Source organism: Pinus tabuliformis, chromosome 1_2 (assembly GCF_031772625.1).
Source record: "Pinus tabuliformis cultivar Carrire ecotype Pingquan chromosome 1_2, CPIR1, whole genome shotgun sequence".
Taxonomy (NCBI): Eukaryota; Viridiplantae; Streptophyta; class Pinopsida; order Pinales; family Pinaceae; genus Pinus; species Pinus tabuliformis.
Genome location: NC_142298.1, coordinates 1,350,634,048 through 1,350,654,672, shown reverse-complemented (window position 1 = coordinate 1,350,654,672; position 20,625 = coordinate 1,350,634,048). Strand labels below are relative to the sequence as shown.

The 20,625-nt window shown below is 39.6% G+C and overlaps 1 protein-coding gene across 1 annotated transcript; it reads left to right on the top strand.

Moving 5' to 3' along the window:
* Positions 1-13,040: 13,040 nt before the first annotated feature.
* LOC149211236 (uncharacterized) lies at positions 13,041-15,268 on the top strand. The gene is made up of 3 exons (XM_089399224.1): positions 13,041-13,282; positions 13,427-13,736; positions 14,456-15,268. Exons 1-3 carry the CDS (start codon positions 13,041-13,043, stop codon positions 15,266-15,268), a joined length of 1,365 nt encoding a protein of 454 aa, XP_089255350.1.
* Positions 15,269-20,625: the final 5,357 nt, after the last annotated feature.

The following is a 20,625-nucleotide window of genomic DNA, read 5'->3' as shown; positions in this document are numbered from 1 at the left end:
TCATCTGTAAAAGAAATATCCATTGCTCTCTGAAAATTTGCTCCTACATTCATAGGCCCAAAGGGCATCTTCACATACATGAAGGTTCCTTTGGATGGTGCTGGACCCGCCAACATTTAGGGGATCTCCCTGGCATGAAGTCCCAACTAGACCTCACACCATTGCTGTAGGAATCCCATATGGTATGATGGCCCGATTTCCATTGTCTTAAAGGTTTTCCTTAGCTCTTGCTTGTTAGCACATGACAATGGTATGCTTTGTCTTCGAACAATAAGGTTCGCGTGCTTGGTGAGTGCTTAGTGTTACTTGTGTCAAGGTTCTTTCACTGCAGAGGGAGAGGGTGGAAGTGAGTCTCAAGTCAAAAAGGAATTGTCCCAACTCTGTTAGAGACACATAACACATCAGGACATGCGCAGCTTCCGGCGGAGTAGTCCACACAGATGTGGTAGTATCAAACACACACTGAACGGGTAACATGTGTACAACACCTAGCGAAATAGTCCACATGAGTGCAACGACCATTATAACAAGTTTATGAGAATGGTTTTTTCAAGTGTTTGGTGGGATAGCCCACATGGGCGAGACAATGTTAACAAATTATACAACATATTTTCGTAATCATATGTATTAGAACGACCGAAATAGTTCTACTGTTTTAATACAGGTTAAAGAAACATGCATTACAGGTGTTCAAAGAATAGTCTTACAAATAAATACTACATGTGTGAAAACATGATGGCCTGTTATCAAGCTTGTGAATTAAGAAAAAGTTACAAGACACATTGTTACAACATTACATAACTAACCTCGATAGCGGGGCGTTGGAGCCACTGCTCCCTCCTCACAGAAAATACTACAAACTCTCAAGGCTATGTGGGAGGAGCCAAGGTGAAAAGTCTTTTGCATGTACAAATGAGGGGTATATATAACCAAGGGTGAAACTGACCCTTGTGACTGTTTGACTTCCCTCATTATTTGTTGACTTACATGACACTTCAACTTTACATGTGGGTCTCTTGGACTTCTATGTTACATTACATTGATTACAACAGTGTGGCCCATAGCAGTGATCTGGCCGAGATGACTCATGACATAACTCGACACGACAGAGATGGTATGTTCATGCTGGTGGTGGTGTCCATGTGGAGCTGCAATGCTGCTAATTGATGGATTCATAGCTTCACCTCCGCATGGCAAGGTGTGCTGAGTCTTCGATGGTATTGGTGTTCACTTGATGTTTCACATGCATGTCTCTCCATCGCTTGTACTTAGCATGCTCCATGTGTTTGTCCATTTGCGAACAAGTCTGCTTGCATGCGCTCCATGTTCTTCCCTTTCATCATCGCGCCATGTCTCATTCATGTACCTATATTTGCAATCACTCATGACGAGACGCCAATAAATCTAGAAATATCCTAGTCTACCATGACGCATTATCTTTCTCTTTCGGGTGCAGGTGACCGGGAGAGAGGACAAGGATTTGAAACTGTGCATAACACATTTCAGGCCGGGATGCGGGTTTTGGGAACTTCTAATGAAAATTGCACAGAGTTCACTGGGAGGTTGAGATGGGTAGTCTGGATCAATAGTGACTGCCTCTGGGATTTGGCTCGATTGGAGGGTAGATATGCGCAATTTTTCCAAGGAGATAGTGTAAGTAGTAGGGGGACACTAGCAGTGAAAACTGCGCAGATTCTCCAGGGGGACTGACAGCGGGAGTTTGTTGGACAAAACTACGTAGAACTAGAATGTTGACCTATAGGATATCCCTGCGCAATTTCTTAGCCGAGCGGGATGCTGGGTAGCTCAGAGACTACCCATGAAAGCTACACAATTTTTTAAGACAGTGCAATGACAGGTAGCAGGTGTTTGTCTGACATGTCTGCACAATTTCCTCAGTCAACGGAAGCGGGCATGCTTGGTAGCTTCTGTGCAATTGTTTGGAGTGAGGCCTGGGGTCACTACTCGGTCAAACTCTCTGGTTGACCAGCTGGAGGCTTGATGGCTTTGCTTGTGGACAACGCGGATTGAGATGGCTTGCTGAGAAATTTTGTGTTGTTTTGGGTGATAGTCAGTCAGGTCGACTCCAGGATTGCACAGTGCACACTCCTAGGAGGTAGCCTCAAGCTCTGCACAACTCTAGGTAGCAGTACATGATCATTGAGAGCTGAGACTGCACAATGCAGCTCAGCGGAGGCCCAGCTATTGGGTGGTGGTCTGGTCGACAGAGTTTTAGCAAAATGACTAAGTGTGTGAGCGAGTGAACTTGTGCATACACGACCTTGCGAACACACACTAAACATAATTCAATGAAAAGACACCTCGAATCAACAAGACAACAACACTCAGTGTGATTGATCGACAGGTGTGAGTGACAAGTGCGACACTTGTGATGGATCATTGAACGACTACGACGACACTTGCGCGACATTGCATACAACTCCGTGTGTGAGTGCAACATATGTTTACATACCGAATACAAATTTCACACATGAAGAGGGACTCCATGCATATCCAGAACATGGTTGCAAGAATGACAATGTGACCAACATGCTAAAAGATGTCAGGTGAATGGTCAAGCGAGGAGGGTGCAAAGACTCAAAATAGCTCACGGGATGAACCTGAGTTCTTGCAAACATCAAGAAAGAATCCAAGGAAGGCTCTAAAAGTGGATGCAGACCAAAATTTTGGAGGGTCTTGCAGCAACTACAATAGTTCCCCATGGTGTTGTGAACGCTGTTTTGTCTTGATCATCTGGATGCACTAAAATTTGGTTGTACCCTGAAAATCCATCAAGCAATGAAATTACTCTAGAACCAACTACCTTCTGTAGAATATGATCCATTTCCGGGAGAGGGTAGTTATCTTTGAGAGACTTTATTTAGGTTTTGGAAATCCGCACATAATCTTATTTCCATATTCCTTTTCCTCGTTGGTACCATATTTGATAGCCATTTCGAAAACCTCAAAGGTACAATAATTTTGGCATCAAAATGTTTCCAACCTCTTTTTCAATTAAAGGTAACAAAAATGGATTCACCCTTCTTAATTTCTGTTTGAAAGGTTTCTGGTCCTCTTTGATGGGAATAGTATGTTGAATAATTGTGGTATCATAGGCCTTTAAATATTCATATGCCCATGCAACACATTAGTGTATTCTTTCAATAAATCAATGTATTTCTATTTTTCATCAGGAGGTAAAGACTTGGAAAGATTTACAATATTTGGATTATCTTTAGTCCCTATATTACAGTCCTCAACTTCGGCTCCTACAGGTTGTATGTTGGGCTTTTGAGCCACATCATTAAAATTAAATAGTTCTTCTAGTGGCAACAAACCCCTTGGTAACACATTATGTTTTAACTGTAATATTTCAAGTTCTTTTGGGTCCTCACTGATCTGATTCAACATAGTTTCATTTTTATTCTTATGTACATTTTTTCTGTATCAAAATTTAAATTCTCAAATTCCCCTTTAGCAGCAAAATTTTTTGTACTTGTTTGTCATTGCCAAACACTTACCAATATCTAATGTTATCAGGGACAACATGTCTGTGTTTCACTTCAATCTCATATTTTTTATTGGGGTGGAAATGAATCTTACATGTACTTTATGAGGTAGCCAATGCATCAGCTAATACATTATGACTTCTAGGAATCAAAGACAACTGATACTATGGAAAACACTGTATAAAATCTAAGACAACATTTTTGTAGGCCCTTAACCTAGGATGTTTAGCTGAATACTCACATTTAATCTAATTTATGATGAGTTCTGAATCACCATGTATAGAAATCCTTTTAGCTCCTAACCTCTTAAATACCTACAATCCTAAAATAAGTGCCCCATACTCATCTAGATTGTCGGTACATTGGAAATTAAGATTGTAGGAATATGCCTTTGATATGCCTGATTTTGAGTTTAATACCCAAACACCTTCCCCTGCTCCTTCCTTACTAACTTCCCCATGAAATTCCATATTCCAAAGGGCTTCATCCTCTTCATCTTCTATTCCAGTGTTTAACTTCACACCCTCTGTTTTGCTTGATTTACTTTCCATATCTGGCATTTCTTCTTCTAAACATGTATCATTGTATAGAATGAAATAATCCATGTCTGAAAGCACAAAATAAAGTGGGTAATTATTAGGTTTGTCTTGGCTGCTTACCATATATTTCATTAGTGTTTCCCTATATGACCTCCTTTGTTGACCAAAGATAGGAATAGCTACATATGACATGTCCATCTGCAAGGTACCCTGTAACATTTCCCCCCAAGATCTTGACAATAACATTCCATATTTAGGAGGTATATGAGCCACAACAATATCCATGACCACACTCTTTGTTGGGATTTAGGCCAAAGTTACACATAAATCCTTGATTATTCCTAAGCATCTTACTTTTTATTCAGACCTAAGTTGAAGAGAAGTCACAAGATGGTAATGTACCACCAATATATGTTAGTCTAAACTTTCAAGACTACATTTTTCACAATGCCATGTTGGATTCTGGTGCTTCACATAATCTCATGCCTAGAGTCATTATGGAAACCAAAATTTTGGAGGGTGTTGCAGCAGTTACAACAGTTCCCCATGGTGTTGTGAAGGTTGTTTTGTCTTAATCGTCTGGATGCGCTAAAATTTGGCTGTAACCTAAAAATCCATCAAGCAATGAAATTATTCTAGAACCAATTACCTTCTGTAGAATATGATCCATTTTCGGGAGAGGGTAGTTATCTTTGAGAGAAACTTTATTTAGGTTTTAGAAATCCACACATAATCTTATTTCCCTAGTCTTTTTCCTCGTTGGTACCGTATTTGATAGCCATTTCGAAAACCTCAAAGGTACAATAATTTTGGCATCAAAATTTTTCCTAGCCTCTTTTTCAATTAAGGGTAACAACATTGGATTCACCCTCCTTAATTTTTGTTTGAAAGGTTTCTGGTCCTCTTTGATGGGAATAGTATGTTGAATAATTTTGGCATCATAGGCCTTTAAATCTTCATATGCCCATGCAACACATTAGTGTATTCTTTCAATAAATCAATGCATTTCTATTTTTCTCCAGGAGGTAAAGACTTCGAAAGATTTACAATATTTGGATTACAGGCTTCAGTCCCTATATTACAGTCCTCAACTTCGGCTCCTATTGGTTCTACCTTGGGCTTTTGAGCCACATAATTAAAATTAAATAGTTCTTCTAGTGGCAACAAACCCCTTGGTAACACATTATGTTTTAACTGTAAGATTTCAAGTTCCTTTGGGTCCTCACTGATTTGATTCAACATAGTTTCATTTTTATCCTTATCTACATTTTTTTATGTATCAATATTTAAATTCTCAAATTCTCCCTTTAACTGCAAAATTTTTTGTACTTGTTTGTTACTGCCAAACACTTACCAATATCTAATGTTATCAGGGACAACAAGTCTATGTTTCACTTCAATCTCATATTTTTTATTGGGGTGGAAATGAATCTTACATGTACTTTATGAGGTAGCCATTGCATCAGCTAATACATTATGACTTCTAGGAATCAAAGACAACTGATACTATGGAAAACACTTTAGAAAATTTAAGACAACATTTATGTAGGCCCTTAACCTAGGATGTTTAGCTGAATACTCACCTTTAATATAATTTATGATTGAATTTTGAATCACCATGTGTAGAAATCCTTTTAGCTCCTAACCTCTTCAATACCTACAATCCTAAAATAAGTGCCCCATACTCATCTATATTTTCGGTATACTGGAAATTAATATTGTATGAATATGCCTTTGATATGCCTGATTTTGAGTTTAATTCTCAAACACCCTCCCCTGCTCCTTCCTTACTAATTGCCCCATCAAATTCCATATTCCAAAGGGCTTCATCCTCTTCATCTTCTGTTCTAGTGTTTAATTTCACACCCACTATTTTAATTGTTTTACTTTCTTTTTCTAAACATGTGTCATTGTATAGAATGAAATAATCCATGTCTAAATGCACAAAATAAAGTGGGTAATTATTAGGTTTGTCTTGGCTGCTTACCATATATTTCATTAGTGTTTCCCTGTACGACCTCCTTTGTTGACCAAAGATAGGTATAGCTACATATGTCATGTCCATCTGCAAGGTACCCTGTAACGTTTCCCCCCAAGATCTTGACAATAAAATTCCATATTTAGGAGGTAGATGAGCCACAAAAATATCCATGACCACACTCTTTGTTGAGATTTAGGCCAGAGTTACACATAAATCCTTGATTAGACCAAAGCATCTTACTTTTTCTAGAATCAATAGAGTAAAGGTCTTTATAGAGTGTTTTTATATATGATCGCAACTTTTCCATAATGACTCTAGGCATGAGATTATGTGAAGCACCAGAATCTATCATGGCATTGTGAAAAATGTAGTCTTGAATATTTAGATTAACATAGATTGGTGGTACATTACCATCTTGTGACTTCTCTTCAACTTCAGGTCTGAATAATAATTTAGGTTGGTCATCACTTAATTTAACTGTATATGTTCCCTCCTATATCTTTAATGTTTTTATGACTTGAGATCTATACACATTCTTTTTCATCAATTCAATCAGAGGAATGGAAATTTCAACCTTGGATAATTCATTTTCAACACTGGAAGAAGTTTAAGGTTTATCTACTTCTTTAATACTTATATCTTGTTTTTGGGAAACCTATTTTAGTGTGTCATCCTTTGTTTGGCTAGTGGAAGGTGTATCAACTTGAATCTTCTTGGGAGTGTTTTCTGCAAGCTTTTTCCTTCTCAAATTTGTATTGTTTGTGTACTTCCATAATATCATTTTGATATCCCTTTTGATAATAGTCTGATTCTGCAGGGATGACTTCTAGCTGTGATAATAAGAACACATCATATTCCTCCTTGGTTAAGAAAATAATATATATTTCTCCTTCCCCAAAAATATTAATTTGATTCTCTTCAGGGTAATCTACTATCTCATTTTGTTCATATGCATAATTCTCCTGAAAAGATGGTCTAATTTGCTGCTGATTTTTTGGGGCTCTTTGATCTGTTTGTTTAGTTTGGGGATGGTTCCTCCTAAATTTAGGATTTGTGATTTGTGGACCCCATTGTGGTTCTCTTGGTGGAGCTCTATCAATCAAACTCATTTGTTCCGTCATCCTTTCCATAGTTTTAACTAAGGTGTCTAGTTTTGCATCTGATGAAGAGGAAGAAGATTATTCTTTGATGGTCACCCTTCTTTTAGCTTTTAACTTTTCTCTTTTAGCCAACAAAGTTTCTTCTACACTAACAAAATTTCTTTGCATTTCTTCTAAGGTAGCATGATTTCTCTCTCTCAATTCATAAGCCATATCGGCATCAAAACCATATGGAAATTGAATTAAATCTAGTCCCAGTGGAGCTTGTATTGTCATTGGAATAGAATTGTAAATATTATTAAATCTAGTGCAATAATCCTGAACTGTTTCACCTGGGGCTCTCCATAGACTTTCATACTCTGAAAGGATTTGAAGAGGATTATTCTTTACTTCCCATCTTGAAAGGAAACTTCGATGAAATTGTTTTAGATCTACAATACTACCTGCTGACAATCTCGTGAACCATTTTCTAACTTCAAAGAGCCTCATTTTCACATCATTGTCATCAACTTCTTCTAAGTCTGAAAAGTCATTCATCTTGTCTTATGTGTTGTTGTGCTGTGATAGGTCCAGTGCTATCAAATTAAAGTATATGTTGTGCATCACTCTGTGGCATGGAATTCAGCGATGCTAGTAAAACGAAAGTGGCATAACGAGCTGCCATGATTGGAATATGAGAGGAGGATGAAACTGCAGTTGTGCTTGATGTTAGGGGTGGTAAAGAAGTTGGAATTATGACTTGCTGAGATGGTATAAAAGGAGTCTAGATCACAGATGAAATGGGAATAATGGTAAAAATTGAAACCACAGGAGGGGTTGATAATGAGACAGAAGAAGAAAAGGTAGTTTGTTTACCTGTAAATGGTTTATGAGTAGCTAGATTCAATTTAGTCACCATATCTTCAAGTTTTTCAAACTGTTGTATAACCTCTTTATCAGAATCTAAAGTGACAGGTTTATGTGCTCATATGTGAGGTTTCAAAATAGTTTCATCAAAAACTATCTTAGGGACAAAGGTTTTTGATTTGTTTTTGAAAATACTTTACTCAAAGGGTAATTCAAACTATTATTATTTCTTGCTTGGCTCTCGGTAAAACTCTTCCTATTCAGCTTCTCAGGATTATTATTTTAATTTTAGGTGGGTTAGGATCTGGTGTATATTCTCCTAGGAGCGAGATCTTCAAATATATTATTTACATCTAGGAATATGTACAAATTCTGGGTGGAAAATCAACCTAAATAGCTTCTACTTCATTTTCACCCATAGGAAATAGCTTTGGAGTTCTAAAATCAATATTTACCAGGGAAATATTTTGTTTTTAATTCGTTCGTCAGTATGGTCGCCAGAATGTTAGCACTCTCTAATTTTCCTGGGCTGATGAAGAAAAATACAAAGCTAGCCACAAACCACTTTTAAAGCTAGGATCTAGCCCTTACACATTCAGAGAGGGCTCTCTTTGTATGATTTAATTTCTTCTTCCAAGATTTTAGGCTATATATTTAAGTTCGTGATGGGTTTTTCAAAATTTTGGTTGAAAGATGTTGGAAAATTCCATTGGGCATGGAGTTATAAACTTTTGAGTAATCAATTGCAAAATGACAGAGTAGTTGTAGTAGGTCAGGGTAGGAAAACTCTTGGATCTTATAGAGTGTTTGTGGTGTGAATGAGATGAATAAGATTTAAGTTCAATTAAATATAGAGCATACATAGATGAATTCTATACTTAACATTAGAAAGAAAACATTGATATTGTTAAGAAGCCAGAGAAGAGTACTGATCCAAATTGGATCCTAGAATACTCTCTAAGTTTTCATGAACTCTTTAAAATTCATGCCAAAGTTTCAAAGTCTTATAAATATCAAGTTTATCAAATATATCCTCATAATAGTTGTAATTTGTGATCAGCGCGGAGCAACGAGGACCCTCGGTCAAGTGCGCAGACCGTCGGCCCATGGTAACGTGTGCTACCACAAATTAGCCAATCCAGAGGCCGGTTCAAGAAACGAGGGTGGTTTCTAATATGCGATTAGCAACAAGTTAATCACATATCGCAGGGCAAAACCCTCAAAGAAGGAAATGCTGCAAGCACCCGGACTTGAAAAATCATAAAATGTAACGGATATCGCTACGATTTTGTCAGAAGCGGGGTCCCACAAAACCGGCAAAATATCAGAGGGGCTTTGAGCGGTAAGCGGTTTCGGCCAAGTTCTGCCCGATGCCACAGAACGATCATCACGCGTCCCAACAAAGAGAGAGAAAACTGCTCACATCGGACAGGTAAACATCATGCGACTTAACCTCCCAATATGAACAATGACCGTAGAATCTGGGGCCCTCAGATCAACGGTAGAGATGCGTTCCGATGGATGACCAGATTTGGCGAGGTAAACAGACAGAGTTGTATAAGATTTGAAGTTCGATATGGACGTTGCATTGGCAGAAGGACATGTTTCGCGAGCATTCTTGGAGTAACGGAATAAACGACCATGTCCAAGAGAACTGACACTCCTCTGTTACAGAATAGGTGGCCACCTCCCTGTGAAGCATTATACAGTGACTGATGATGTAGGACAAGGGAATTCGAATGGACAGAGGCAGGGGAACTAGAAAGTCGGGAAGCGGAAATGAATAGTCAAGAAGCAGATTGGCTTTAAAGCCACAAACTGACAGAGAAAGAAGCAAGCAGTAAGCGAGTTAAGAAAGCTAAGAGCAGAGAATAGAGAGAAGTCGAGCTGACCTGCAAAAGCAAGGGCAGCATCGAGACAGAGACAGAGAGAGTCATAGAGTCTGTGTACTCCAGAAAGGGCTTGAGAGGTTCAAGCGAACTCCTCTGTATATGCCTATCATGTATTGAGTCTCAGATTTGCTCATACCATTGTGACCAATAGAGGTCGAGATTCAGTAAGGAGAGTTTGTGTACCCCAGATACTTGGGGGATCCAAGTACAGTCTCGCTGATTTATATCTGTTGAGTGGGACTCAGTTTGAGCTCACTGCTATAGAAACTCTGCTTTGAAAACATAATAGAGAGGCCACCATTAAAGGTTGGACCAAGAGATGTAGCCCAGGAGTATTGGGTGAATTCCTTATTAAACTTCTTGTGTTTATATGTTTCCCTGTCGTGTTTTCTTTAACTGCTTCAGTGTCTGTGTATTTCACAATCTTATCGATCCGTTGCATAAAATAACATAGACACATCCACACACATGAGTCTGTAATACCTTATTAATTGTCTTAGATCAATTCCATATGAAGTACACTTATGAAAATTTAGCCCTTAATATTCTTGCAACAATAACGAGGGAAAACCACATGGAAACTGAGAAAAAGAAAAAATTTTACATAAGAAAACACATCACCAATTGCTTGACACAAGAATCCTGGAACAAAACTTTCTTTGTATTTCTGTAAATTGATCACTTTTAGAACAATCAAGGCTCACATCAATGTATAACTCCTTTCTTCATACATGTTCCAACCCTTCATAATTCTTATTACAAAATATTTATAGAATTCCTATTGAACTAACTCCGAATTCCAAAAAGCAATTGATTACAAAATAACATCTAACAATGATATAGATATTTATGAAGCATAACTAGAAAATAGGAATTCTAGACAAATTCGGTTGTTTTGTTGATTTTCTGAAGGAAATATGTTGCTGATTGTAGTTATTTTCTCGATTCCTTCTTTCTATCTTGTTTCCAAAATTGTAGGTATTTTGTTTGTGCTCATTCAACCAACTCCAGTAATTGGTCCCACCGCTCATCAGCAGGGATAGAAAATTTTACCATGTTTTTGAATCTTTCATCTACCTCTGTGTAAGTCTGGAAAGTTGGTTTGTTTAGAAACAAGTGATGAATCTCATTCTAAATATTTAAATTAAATTTCAAGCCTTCCAAGAATGCTTCTCCACTGATAGCTCCCTTTTCCTTTGCAAATTTAGATGTATCTGTAGCTATGTTACATAATTGTTCTTGGTAATTTTCTAATGGAATCAAATTTCCATTAGAATTTCTGGGAGTTGGAAGTCCTTTCTCCTGCAACAAAGCAAACTTCTTGTTGAATCTTTTGACCTATAGCTCCAATTCTTTACACTTATACTCCAATTGCACCGTAAGATTATTCTTAGTTAACACTCTTTTAAATTTTATTGTTGTCTTTATCATGTCTTGAATATTTAGCTCTTCAGCTCATCTCTAGTCTTGGAATTTAGAATTCTTATAATTTTTTGTGCTTCTTCTAGCCTATGTTCAATATCAACTTTGGTTTTTTCCACTTCTTCTTTCACTCTTTGTACCATTGCTTCTTGTTCAAAAAGAGTTTGAATAGACGGCCACAATTATGTGACATTTGCATTGATATTGTGGCAAATGATGCGTTTGGCTTCTGTGAACATCTGAATTATGATGGACTAGTCATCATACTTATGAATCTGTTGGATTAATTTGAAATTCATTTTCACTTCTGCCAAGTATGCATTGTCTGCTTTGATCTTGCTTTCTTCCATCTTGGTGAGTGCATTTGTTAATTTCTCCATTTCCTTATTTGTCAGTGATAATTCCCCTAAAGCTTGAGCTAGCTTTTATGAGGAATTTGAAGTTGACGTTGGTGTTGCATTAGGAGAATTTTGAGGTCTAAAATGGGCCTCCTAAGAAAAATATACAACCAAAATAAACTTTATATGAACTAATAGGATTAAAGATGATGATGTTAAGCATGGGGGATGATTCACCATTTTTGGAGTAAAAAGGTAAAAATATTAAAAAATAATAAAACTACTTTTTCAACTCATATTTTAAACTTATCTCCCTAAGGTTTTACTCAAATTTCTAGCAACAGTACTCGTTGGATGCAAAATTTAATTCCTCATTCAAGGAGTAGCCATATTGCATACTTTTGATGGACCCTGTTACACTAAAAATGAGAAATACATGAAAAACGTGATTGCAATCATGCTTTTCATGTATTTCTCATTTTTTATGTAGTAGGGTCCATAGAAAGTATGCAACATGGGTACTCCTTGGATGAGGAATCAAACTCTACATCCAACGAGTTTTTTCGCTCTAAATTTGAGTAAACTCGTAAGGAGATAAGTTGAAAATATGAATTAAAAAAACAGTTTTTTCGTTTTCCCCTCTAAATTTTGATGATGTAAAGTAATCTTATTTTATTATTTCCACTATTATTTTATGATTTCCTTAGGAGGCCCATTTTAGACCTTCAAGTTCCCCTAATGAAATGGTTGTTTCTGATGTGCCTATTGATGTTGTTCCTGTTGCTTCCCATTTCTTTTTTTCCTTCAATAGTGCTTCCATGTCTTGTTCCATTTTCTGGATTTGAGCATTATGTTCCACTACTATTGTGAACAATTTTTCTTTCTCCATCTCTAGAATGGTGATTTCCTTAGCTTGAGGGTATTCTGTAGTTGGGAGCTTAGGTTGCTTCATGGAATCTTGAATGTCTACATTCTTGTTTTTGATCACCTCCTCAGCTACCTTGATATCACTAGGATCATATCCTAGTTTAATAACTAGATCTTTTAAAGTCTTAGTCCTGGTGTCTTAGCTAAATAAGACATCCTTTCAATCTTCAACTGTGAGTGCATGTCATTTAAAGAAGTCTACGATTTAGAAGCAGCCATGGATGATCGGACTATGGAATATTAGTTTTCTGTGCTAAGATCCTCATCAAAATACAAAAATGTGCTTGAGGTTTGTACTCCAAAATAGCAAGTAAAAAAATGAGTTTTTATGTGTGTTTTCTTATGTTAATTTCATGAAAAAGGATGACCTAGCACGCGCACTCCTGCTGCCGTCACCGCCTGCAACCTGCTTGAAGATCCTAGCGCGCGCGCTCCTGCTCCCTACGACGCCTGCAACCTGCTTTGTATCGACCCTCGGCTGCTCGGATGGCCCCTCCGGAGGCTCCACCGGAGGAGGCAGCACAACAGCAAGCATTTTCGGCATTGATAAACTCCTTACCTCCTCAGCGTGCTCGCCCTTCGATTTCCAAGTTTGTTAAAAAAATCGAGGGGTTACAGGAAGTCTCTCTCCCTCCTACTTTGCCCAGAATGGCTGCTCTTGCTCTGGCAGAAAAAGGACTTATAGGGCAATTTACAGGTCTCTGGCCCTCACCAAAAACTGTTCAGAGGTGGGTGGAAAGGAATTGGACAGACAAAATTCAAGGGAAAATTTCTATCAGATTTTGTGGGAAGGGTTACTTCACCTTTCATTTTGAGACAAAGGAAGACAAGGATTTGATTTTTCGCAATGGACCTTACTTCATGGATTCCAGAGGTTTGTACTTAAACAAATGGACACCGGACTTCGACCCAGAGCTGGATATCCCTAATGCGGTCCCTGTTTGGGTTCGTCTCCCTCACCTCCCACTGCATTGCTGGGGAGACGAATCAGTTCGTGCCATTGGAAATGCGGTCGGGAAATACATTGATCAGAGCGAGCCAAGAGATAATATGCAGGCTTGTGCCTGTATTTGCGTTGAAGTTGATCTGGGTAAAGGTCTTCCAGAGGCCATTAAGCTTAAAGTTGACGACTGGTCGCACATTCAGCAACTCGACTATGAGCAGATCCCATTCAAGTGTAAGGTATGTCACGAGTATGGTCATTTTGCTAATCGTTGTACTAAGCTCTCTAATGTTGATAATAATCCGCAAGAAGAGCAATGGGAAATGGTCAAAAAGAAAAAAACAGCCCCTAGCCACAAACTACCCAATGAAGCTGGACCTTCCACTCAACACCCTCCCATCTCACATAATCCTTCCCCCCCGCCCTCGTCCCCTCTTCCTTCTTCCCCTCAACCGCCTCAATCTTCTGGCCGCCAGCTGAATCCTCTTCCTTCTTCTCCCTCCTCCAACCCCTTTCACGTCCTTTCCCTTCCTGAAGATTCCCCTGCTCCCTTGAATCAATCTGAGCCTCCCTCTTCCCCCCATTCCATGATCATTCCCTCCTCCCTCCCATCAGATCCACTCCCTCCTAGAATCACTCGAAGCAACTCCAAGGATCAGGGGCCCTCTCTAGATGGTCAAAAGAAGCCGGGAAGAAAGTCTTCCAAACAGCACAGGGATGAGAACGCGCAAAAAGACATAGCTCTAGGACTCCAGAATCCTATAGAGTCTTACATACAAGGATCAATAGATAAAGAAACAGCAAGCAAAGATAAGGGAGGGAGAGCAACTCCTCGAATCACACTTTTGAAATGATTAAAATTCTTTCATGGAACAGTAGGGGACTTGGGCACCCCTCCAAAACCAATGCCCTAAAGGATCTTATAAATCAAGAGCAACCATCCATTATCTTATTGCAGGAAACAAAACAGAGAAAGTCAGAAATTAACAAGATTATTGACCATCATAAGCGCTATAAAGGATGTACATGTGAATCCAGAGGGGCCTCAGGCGGGATTACTACTATTTGGAGCCAGGAAGAGTGGAACAGTGAAGCTGAAATAATAGAACAGCATTGGATAAAGACAGTGTTGAGGAACAACATGAGCAAACAGCAGATTGTAATTTTCAATGTCTACGCCCCTAACCATTACAGGGACAAAGAAGTTTGTTGGGATTCTCTCAGCAAGAACATAATAGAAGAAGACAGCAACAACATCATCTTAGGGGGCGATTTAAATTTAATATTACATGCCAATGAAAAACGTGGGGGCAGCTTCACTCCAGACCCATTTAGAAATCAGCTGGAAACCATAATGCAAAACGGTGATCTGATCGACATCATTCCAAAAAACCGAAAATACACCTGGAGTAATCGCAGATTGGGTAGCAACAATATAATGGAGAGACTGGATCAGTTTCTGGTTAATATCTCCTTTCTTTCCACTTATTCAGCTGTCAATGCCACCATTCTGCCCTTTGTTGTCTCAGATCACTATCCAATTACTTTAGCTATTGATTCGCACTGCCCTCTTGGGCCTCTTCCTTTCAAATACAATCATATTTGGAGCGATTATCAAGCAGCCAAAAGTCTGATTCAGCAAACCTGGGGTCAACATGTTGAAGGATCTCCAGGCTTTATATGGGAAAACAAATTAAAAAATGTGAAAAAAGCGCTCAAAAATTGGGCAAAAACGCAGTATAATGAACCAGAGGAAAAAAACGAGAGGTGAAAGCCAAAATTGAAGACCTTCACTGTGCAATAGAAAATCAAGAGTACCATCAGGATGAAAAGATTCAAGAAGAAAATCTTTACAATCAGTTATGCAGTATCAAAAGAGAAGAGGAAGAAAAATGGCGTATAAAATCTAGGCAGACTTGGCTGAAAAGCGGAGATAAGAATACCTCTTTCTTTCATAAGCAAGCCACTGTTCGGCAAATTAAAAACAACATAACAACCATCATAGACAATGCAGGGACCCAACACACTGATCAAACAGCCATCAAAAGTGCTGCCTCAGACCATTTCAAGGAGCTCTTAACTGAAACAGGGGAGGAAGAACTCTATGCTGACCTCCTGCAGCATTTGCCAACAAAAATCACAGCAGACTTAAACAAAAGGTTGACAGAAGAGATAAAAGAGGAAGAAATTAAGGAAGCAATTTGGTGCCTTTAGCCCAACAAGGCACCCGGACCGGACGGTTTCCCAATATGTTTTTATAGAGAATATTGGGAATTGATAAAAAAGGATCTCATAAAATACTTCAAATGGATTCAGAGAAAAGGCAAAATAGGAGGCTATACAAACTCAACACACCTGGCCCTCATTCCAAAGGAGAACCGCCCTTCTAATTTCTCCTGCTTCAGGCCAATATCATTATGCAACTCTTCCTATAAAATCTTCACAAAAATCCTTGCTTCCCATCTCAAACCTCTCCTGCCGATGTTAATCTCTGAAAACCAAGGAGGCTTTATGGCTAACAGGCAAATCTCAGATTCCATTCTCTTGGTTCAGGAAGCCATTCATTCTAGCCATTCCAGGAATGAAAAGGGCTTCATTCTGAAATTGGACTTGGCCAATGCCTTCGACAGGGTAAGGCATTCATTTCTTTTTGCGGTTCTCCAGAAAATGGGCTTCTCTTCCTCCTTTCTTGATATCATAAGAGCCTGTATTTCTGGGCCTTGGATTGCTCCTCTTATCAATGGTAGACCTGGACCTTCCTTTCGATCCTCAAGAGGATTAAGACAAGGCTGCCCCTTATCCCCTTACCTTTTCCTCTTAATGGCAGAGTCTTTCAGCTGTGCGCTTGACCACAAGAGGCAGGCAGGCCTCATCACTGGTATTAAATTTGAAGATGGAGTGAAAAACATCAATCATTCCCAATTTGCTGACGATACTCTGCTGCTGGGTGGGGCGACTACAATCATAGCTCGAAGATTCAAATCCTTGCTAGATCAATTCATGAGATACTCAGGGGGCCAGATTAACCATCTCAAAAGTTGTATTTACGGATGGAATGCTTCAGCTCAAACGATTCAAAGCATTGCCACCATATTTGGTGTTCCTTGCAAGTTAAATTGGGACTATTTCAGCTACCTGGGAATGCCGGTGAGTATAGGGAATGCAAGGGCAGATGTTTGGGAATTAACCTTAGACAAAATGAAAAGAAAAGTCCAGAAGTGGGGAACTTCATGGCTCAATCCAGCTGGACGACTGGTGCTCCTCAAATCGGGCCTTTCCTCTCTTCCCCTTTACCAATTTTCCCTGGCACAAGCTCCAGCTTCTTTTCTCCGCAAAATGGACAGTGTTCTCAGATTCTTTCTTTGGCAGGGAGGGAAAAATGAGAGGAAAAAATTCAACTTGGTTGGATGGAAACAAGTCATCCAAAACCAAGAGAAAGGAGGCCTTGGCATTAGATCCCCAACTCTCATGAATTTAGCCTTTGGCGGAAAGTTGATATGGAGACTCATGGAAAACCAAACAGCCTGGTGGAAAAAAGTCTTGGAGGCAAAATACCTCAGCCAACCAAGGCAGCATCTGCTTGCGGCTGAGATTCCCAACAGAAACTGCACAAAGATTTGGAAGCTATGTAAAAAAGCCATCACATTCATGGCGCAAAACGTTTCCAAGGTGCCTAAAGGAGGTAAGAAAGTCAACATCGGCACTGATAAAATCATGGGAAATCCACCAATCAACAGTCTCCCAGGTATGGATTCAATAATTCTCTTCCTCCAAAGTAAAGGTATATGCAATTTAGACCAAATTTCTCAATGGGATGCAATAACCCATGCTTGGATGCGATGGAATTTTCCTCCCATCCCTCAACGCCTCAAAGGCAGCTTTGACAACTTTTGTAAACATCTGCACAACATTGCTCCCACTTTTAAAAACGACAAGGATGAATTCAGATGGGATCCCACAGGCACCAGCTACACAATTCAAGCAGGCTATGATTATTTAAATAGCAAGGAACACCCAACGCCAACATGGATACATTGGAAGACTTTAAGGAAAGCAGAAGCAATTCCTAAGGTAAAATTCTTCATGTGGATTCTCTTGAAAGAAAAAACTCTCACTGCAGAGAACCTTAAAAAAAGAGGTATTGCTGGACCCTCCAGATGTCCTAATTGCCAAGAAGCAGAGGAGTCTATACAACATCTTTTTATCTCATGTCCTTTCGCAGTCTCTTGTTGGAGCAGCATCAATCCTTCTGCGCCTCCCATCTGGAATCCTCAGCAATCCATTGGAGAAGCTCTAAATAATTGGAAAAGAAATTACCCCTGGCAATCCATGAAACATAACCCTGCTAAGAGAGTGTGGGATGCCCTCCCATTTGCTCTTTTATGGAGGATCTGGATCGCTCAGAACAGCATGATATTTAGAGACAAAGAGACTTCAATCAGGCATCTTTGTATCAAGGCAAAAAGTCTGGCGATCGAAACTATTGCTTCTAAGATCACTAAAAAAATTGACATAACTAGTCTATGGGCTGAGGAAAAAGATTTCATAAGAAATTTAATAGACAAGATTAGTATCCCCCCAACAGTGAAAGCCTGCAGCAATCTGGGCAAAGCTAACAGTCATAGATGGAAAATTCGATTAAAGCAGGACAACTTCAACAATTGGCTTCGCTCAAGTAACTCCCACTCCTTGTTCTTTGACGGTGCCTCTAAATCAAATCCGGGAGCGGCGGGAGCAGGGGGCATTATCTTCAATCCTTCTGGTGAACCCTTAGTCTCCTTTGAATGGGGATTGGGGATCCTCTCAAACAACAGAGCTGAGGCTCTGGCCCTCTATCAAGGCATTCTTCAGTTACAGGCTTAGGGAATCAAAAAGCCCTCATCTTCGGCGACTCTGCCATCATTATTAATTTAATGAACAACAAGCGGAAAGCTTCCAATATTTTCTTGCAGCAAACCATCAGTAGATGCAAAGTCTTGATAACCCATGATCAGGAATTCCAATTCTATCACATTCTTCGATCCATCAACCGAGAAGCTGACAAACGGGCCAGTCAAGCTTGCTCTCGGCCCAAAGGAAGCATTCTCTATAACAATGAAGACTTACACCAATTCCTCCCTTGATTTTCATGATTGTTTTAATTTGTTTATATCAAATGACCCGCGTTTCTGCCAAAGTGTACCCTGACCAAATCCACAGTAATCCCGAGGCCCTCTGTCGCAAGCCGCCGAAAATCCCTTCGTATCCCATTGCAGATTTTGCTGTACCTCTAAATCTAAGCTACTCCTGTGAAATCCGTGATCGCCCAAGCTCCTTTCACGTGATCCAGCACTTCATGGGCCTCTGCCCGCCTGTTATTTATTCCGGGAAGCTTCCCCTTCATCCGCAAGCCCCCATCTTCATGCTCGTTGACCCCTCTGCTCTCGTTCCCTTGGTTAACAGTCGGCTTATGATATCTATTATTGTTTTCGCTTCATTTCACAGGCTCCTTAACGCCCGATCCTTCCTTTCTGCTTTGACAAGGATCGCCATCTTGCCTCATCGCATTCCTGTTTTGCTCATTCATGCTTCCTCACGCTCAGCATTAGCCTCTGCCTTAAAGTCTGGTATTTCCTTTAGCTCTGTCTCCGAGTTTCTGAGACCTCCTTCAACTCTCTCCCCTGCTATTCTGATCCTCCTTTGGGTTCCCATTGTCACTGCTACAGCTTGTGGGAGCCTTCTTTCAGTGTCGCTCCAGGCCAGTTTTGAAGTTCTTTGGATGGACCGCAGTGAAGATTGTCTTCATTGTCGTGACTTACAAGCTGAACTTGAGCAAGTCAGAACGCATCAGCGTCTCTTGGATGAAAAAATTGAAGCTGCTACAAGGATAATCACAGCCAAATATGAGGCCGATCTCAACCTCTTCCTTCATCGTATCTCTTCTCTGCAGGAGCAATTCAACGCTCTAACAAATACCTGTGCGCACATTCAGGAGTCTGTTGATATTCTCAAGTATATGATGGATAAGATCAACGCCCCAAGTACCAGTTCCTCTAGTATAAAGATCGCAGAAGCTGACAGCCACCCGGAGGACTCCACTGCTCGACAGATCAGTCACATAAGTATAGATTAGATGTTTTGTAAAGTCAGTTTGCTTCTGTTTCAGTTTGTCTGAATTTACACTTGTGTTAGAGCCTTTCAAATTGAATATGAAAGCATTTCAGCGGAATGCTTCAATGTAATTCAGCTGCAAGCTCATCCTATGAGCTCTTCTCTTGTAACACTGGAGCTTAGTCTCCCCTTCTTTTTTTGAATACATCCAACAGCCGATTTTGTGAAAAAAAAAAAATCATGAAAAACTTTAAACATGAAATCAAAACACTAAATGGAGGCATCCATCAATTAGTAATACACCAACCATTGTTAAAGGGGCTCACCCCTCCTGGGCTACATCTCCTTAGATCAACTCTAATGGCGTGACCCCTTCCCATAATGCTCAATTCCCAGAAAGAAGAGTACATAAAGTGCTGAGAAATGGAATGGTTAGTTTCTCCTTCAAAGAAACAACTTCTATAAGAGTTATCACTCCATATACATGTAAACTTACAGTCAAACATGTAAATTTTCAACAAACAAAGGCATCTTGCACCATGACTCCATACTCCAACTTCAAAGAGCATCAACAATGCTATAATCCACTTGAATTGCATAAACAAGTCCCTCCTCCAAAACACATAGAGAAAAGAGGAATAAAAGCTACAACACTGATGCAATAGTTTTTGCAGAAAGCACATGGAGGCTGGAAAACCCCTACAATGTCATCTCCATCCTCAAAATCCTCCATAAACAGATTCAACTCTCTGGTTGATCATGGCACCCATAAACTTCATTCTGCAAAAATTCTATCTAGAAGTGCTCCTTTGATTCTAAAACTTGCTCCAATGAGTCCAGAATTTCCAAAAATGGCTACCTAGCCTATTTTTTCACCTAATTTGGTCGAAAACTAGAGAATTTATGGCTTCTCCTAGTTTCTCCACTATTCGCTCCACAAATTGCCCAAAATTCGGCACTGAACCTTCATTTTTGCGCAGATTTCTGCTAATGGGCCACCAAATCTTCCGAAATTTGGGTGGATTTGTCAGAGAGTTA

Excerpts from the sequence above, each read along its gene's own strand:
- LOC149211236 (XM_089399224.1), top strand. The coding sequence starts at position 13,041 with ATGGCCCCTCCGGAGGCTCCACCGGAGGAGGCAGCACAACAGCAAGCA. Across the intron at positions 13,283-13,426 it reads TCACCAAAAACTGTTCAGAG|AGGTTTGTACTTAAACAAAT; the intron begins GTGGGTGGAAAG and ends CATGGATTCCAG. Across the intron at positions 13,737-14,455 it reads AGATCCCATTCAAGTGTAAG|GAAACAAAACAGAGAAAGTC; the intron begins GTATGTCACGAG and ends ATCTTATTGCAG.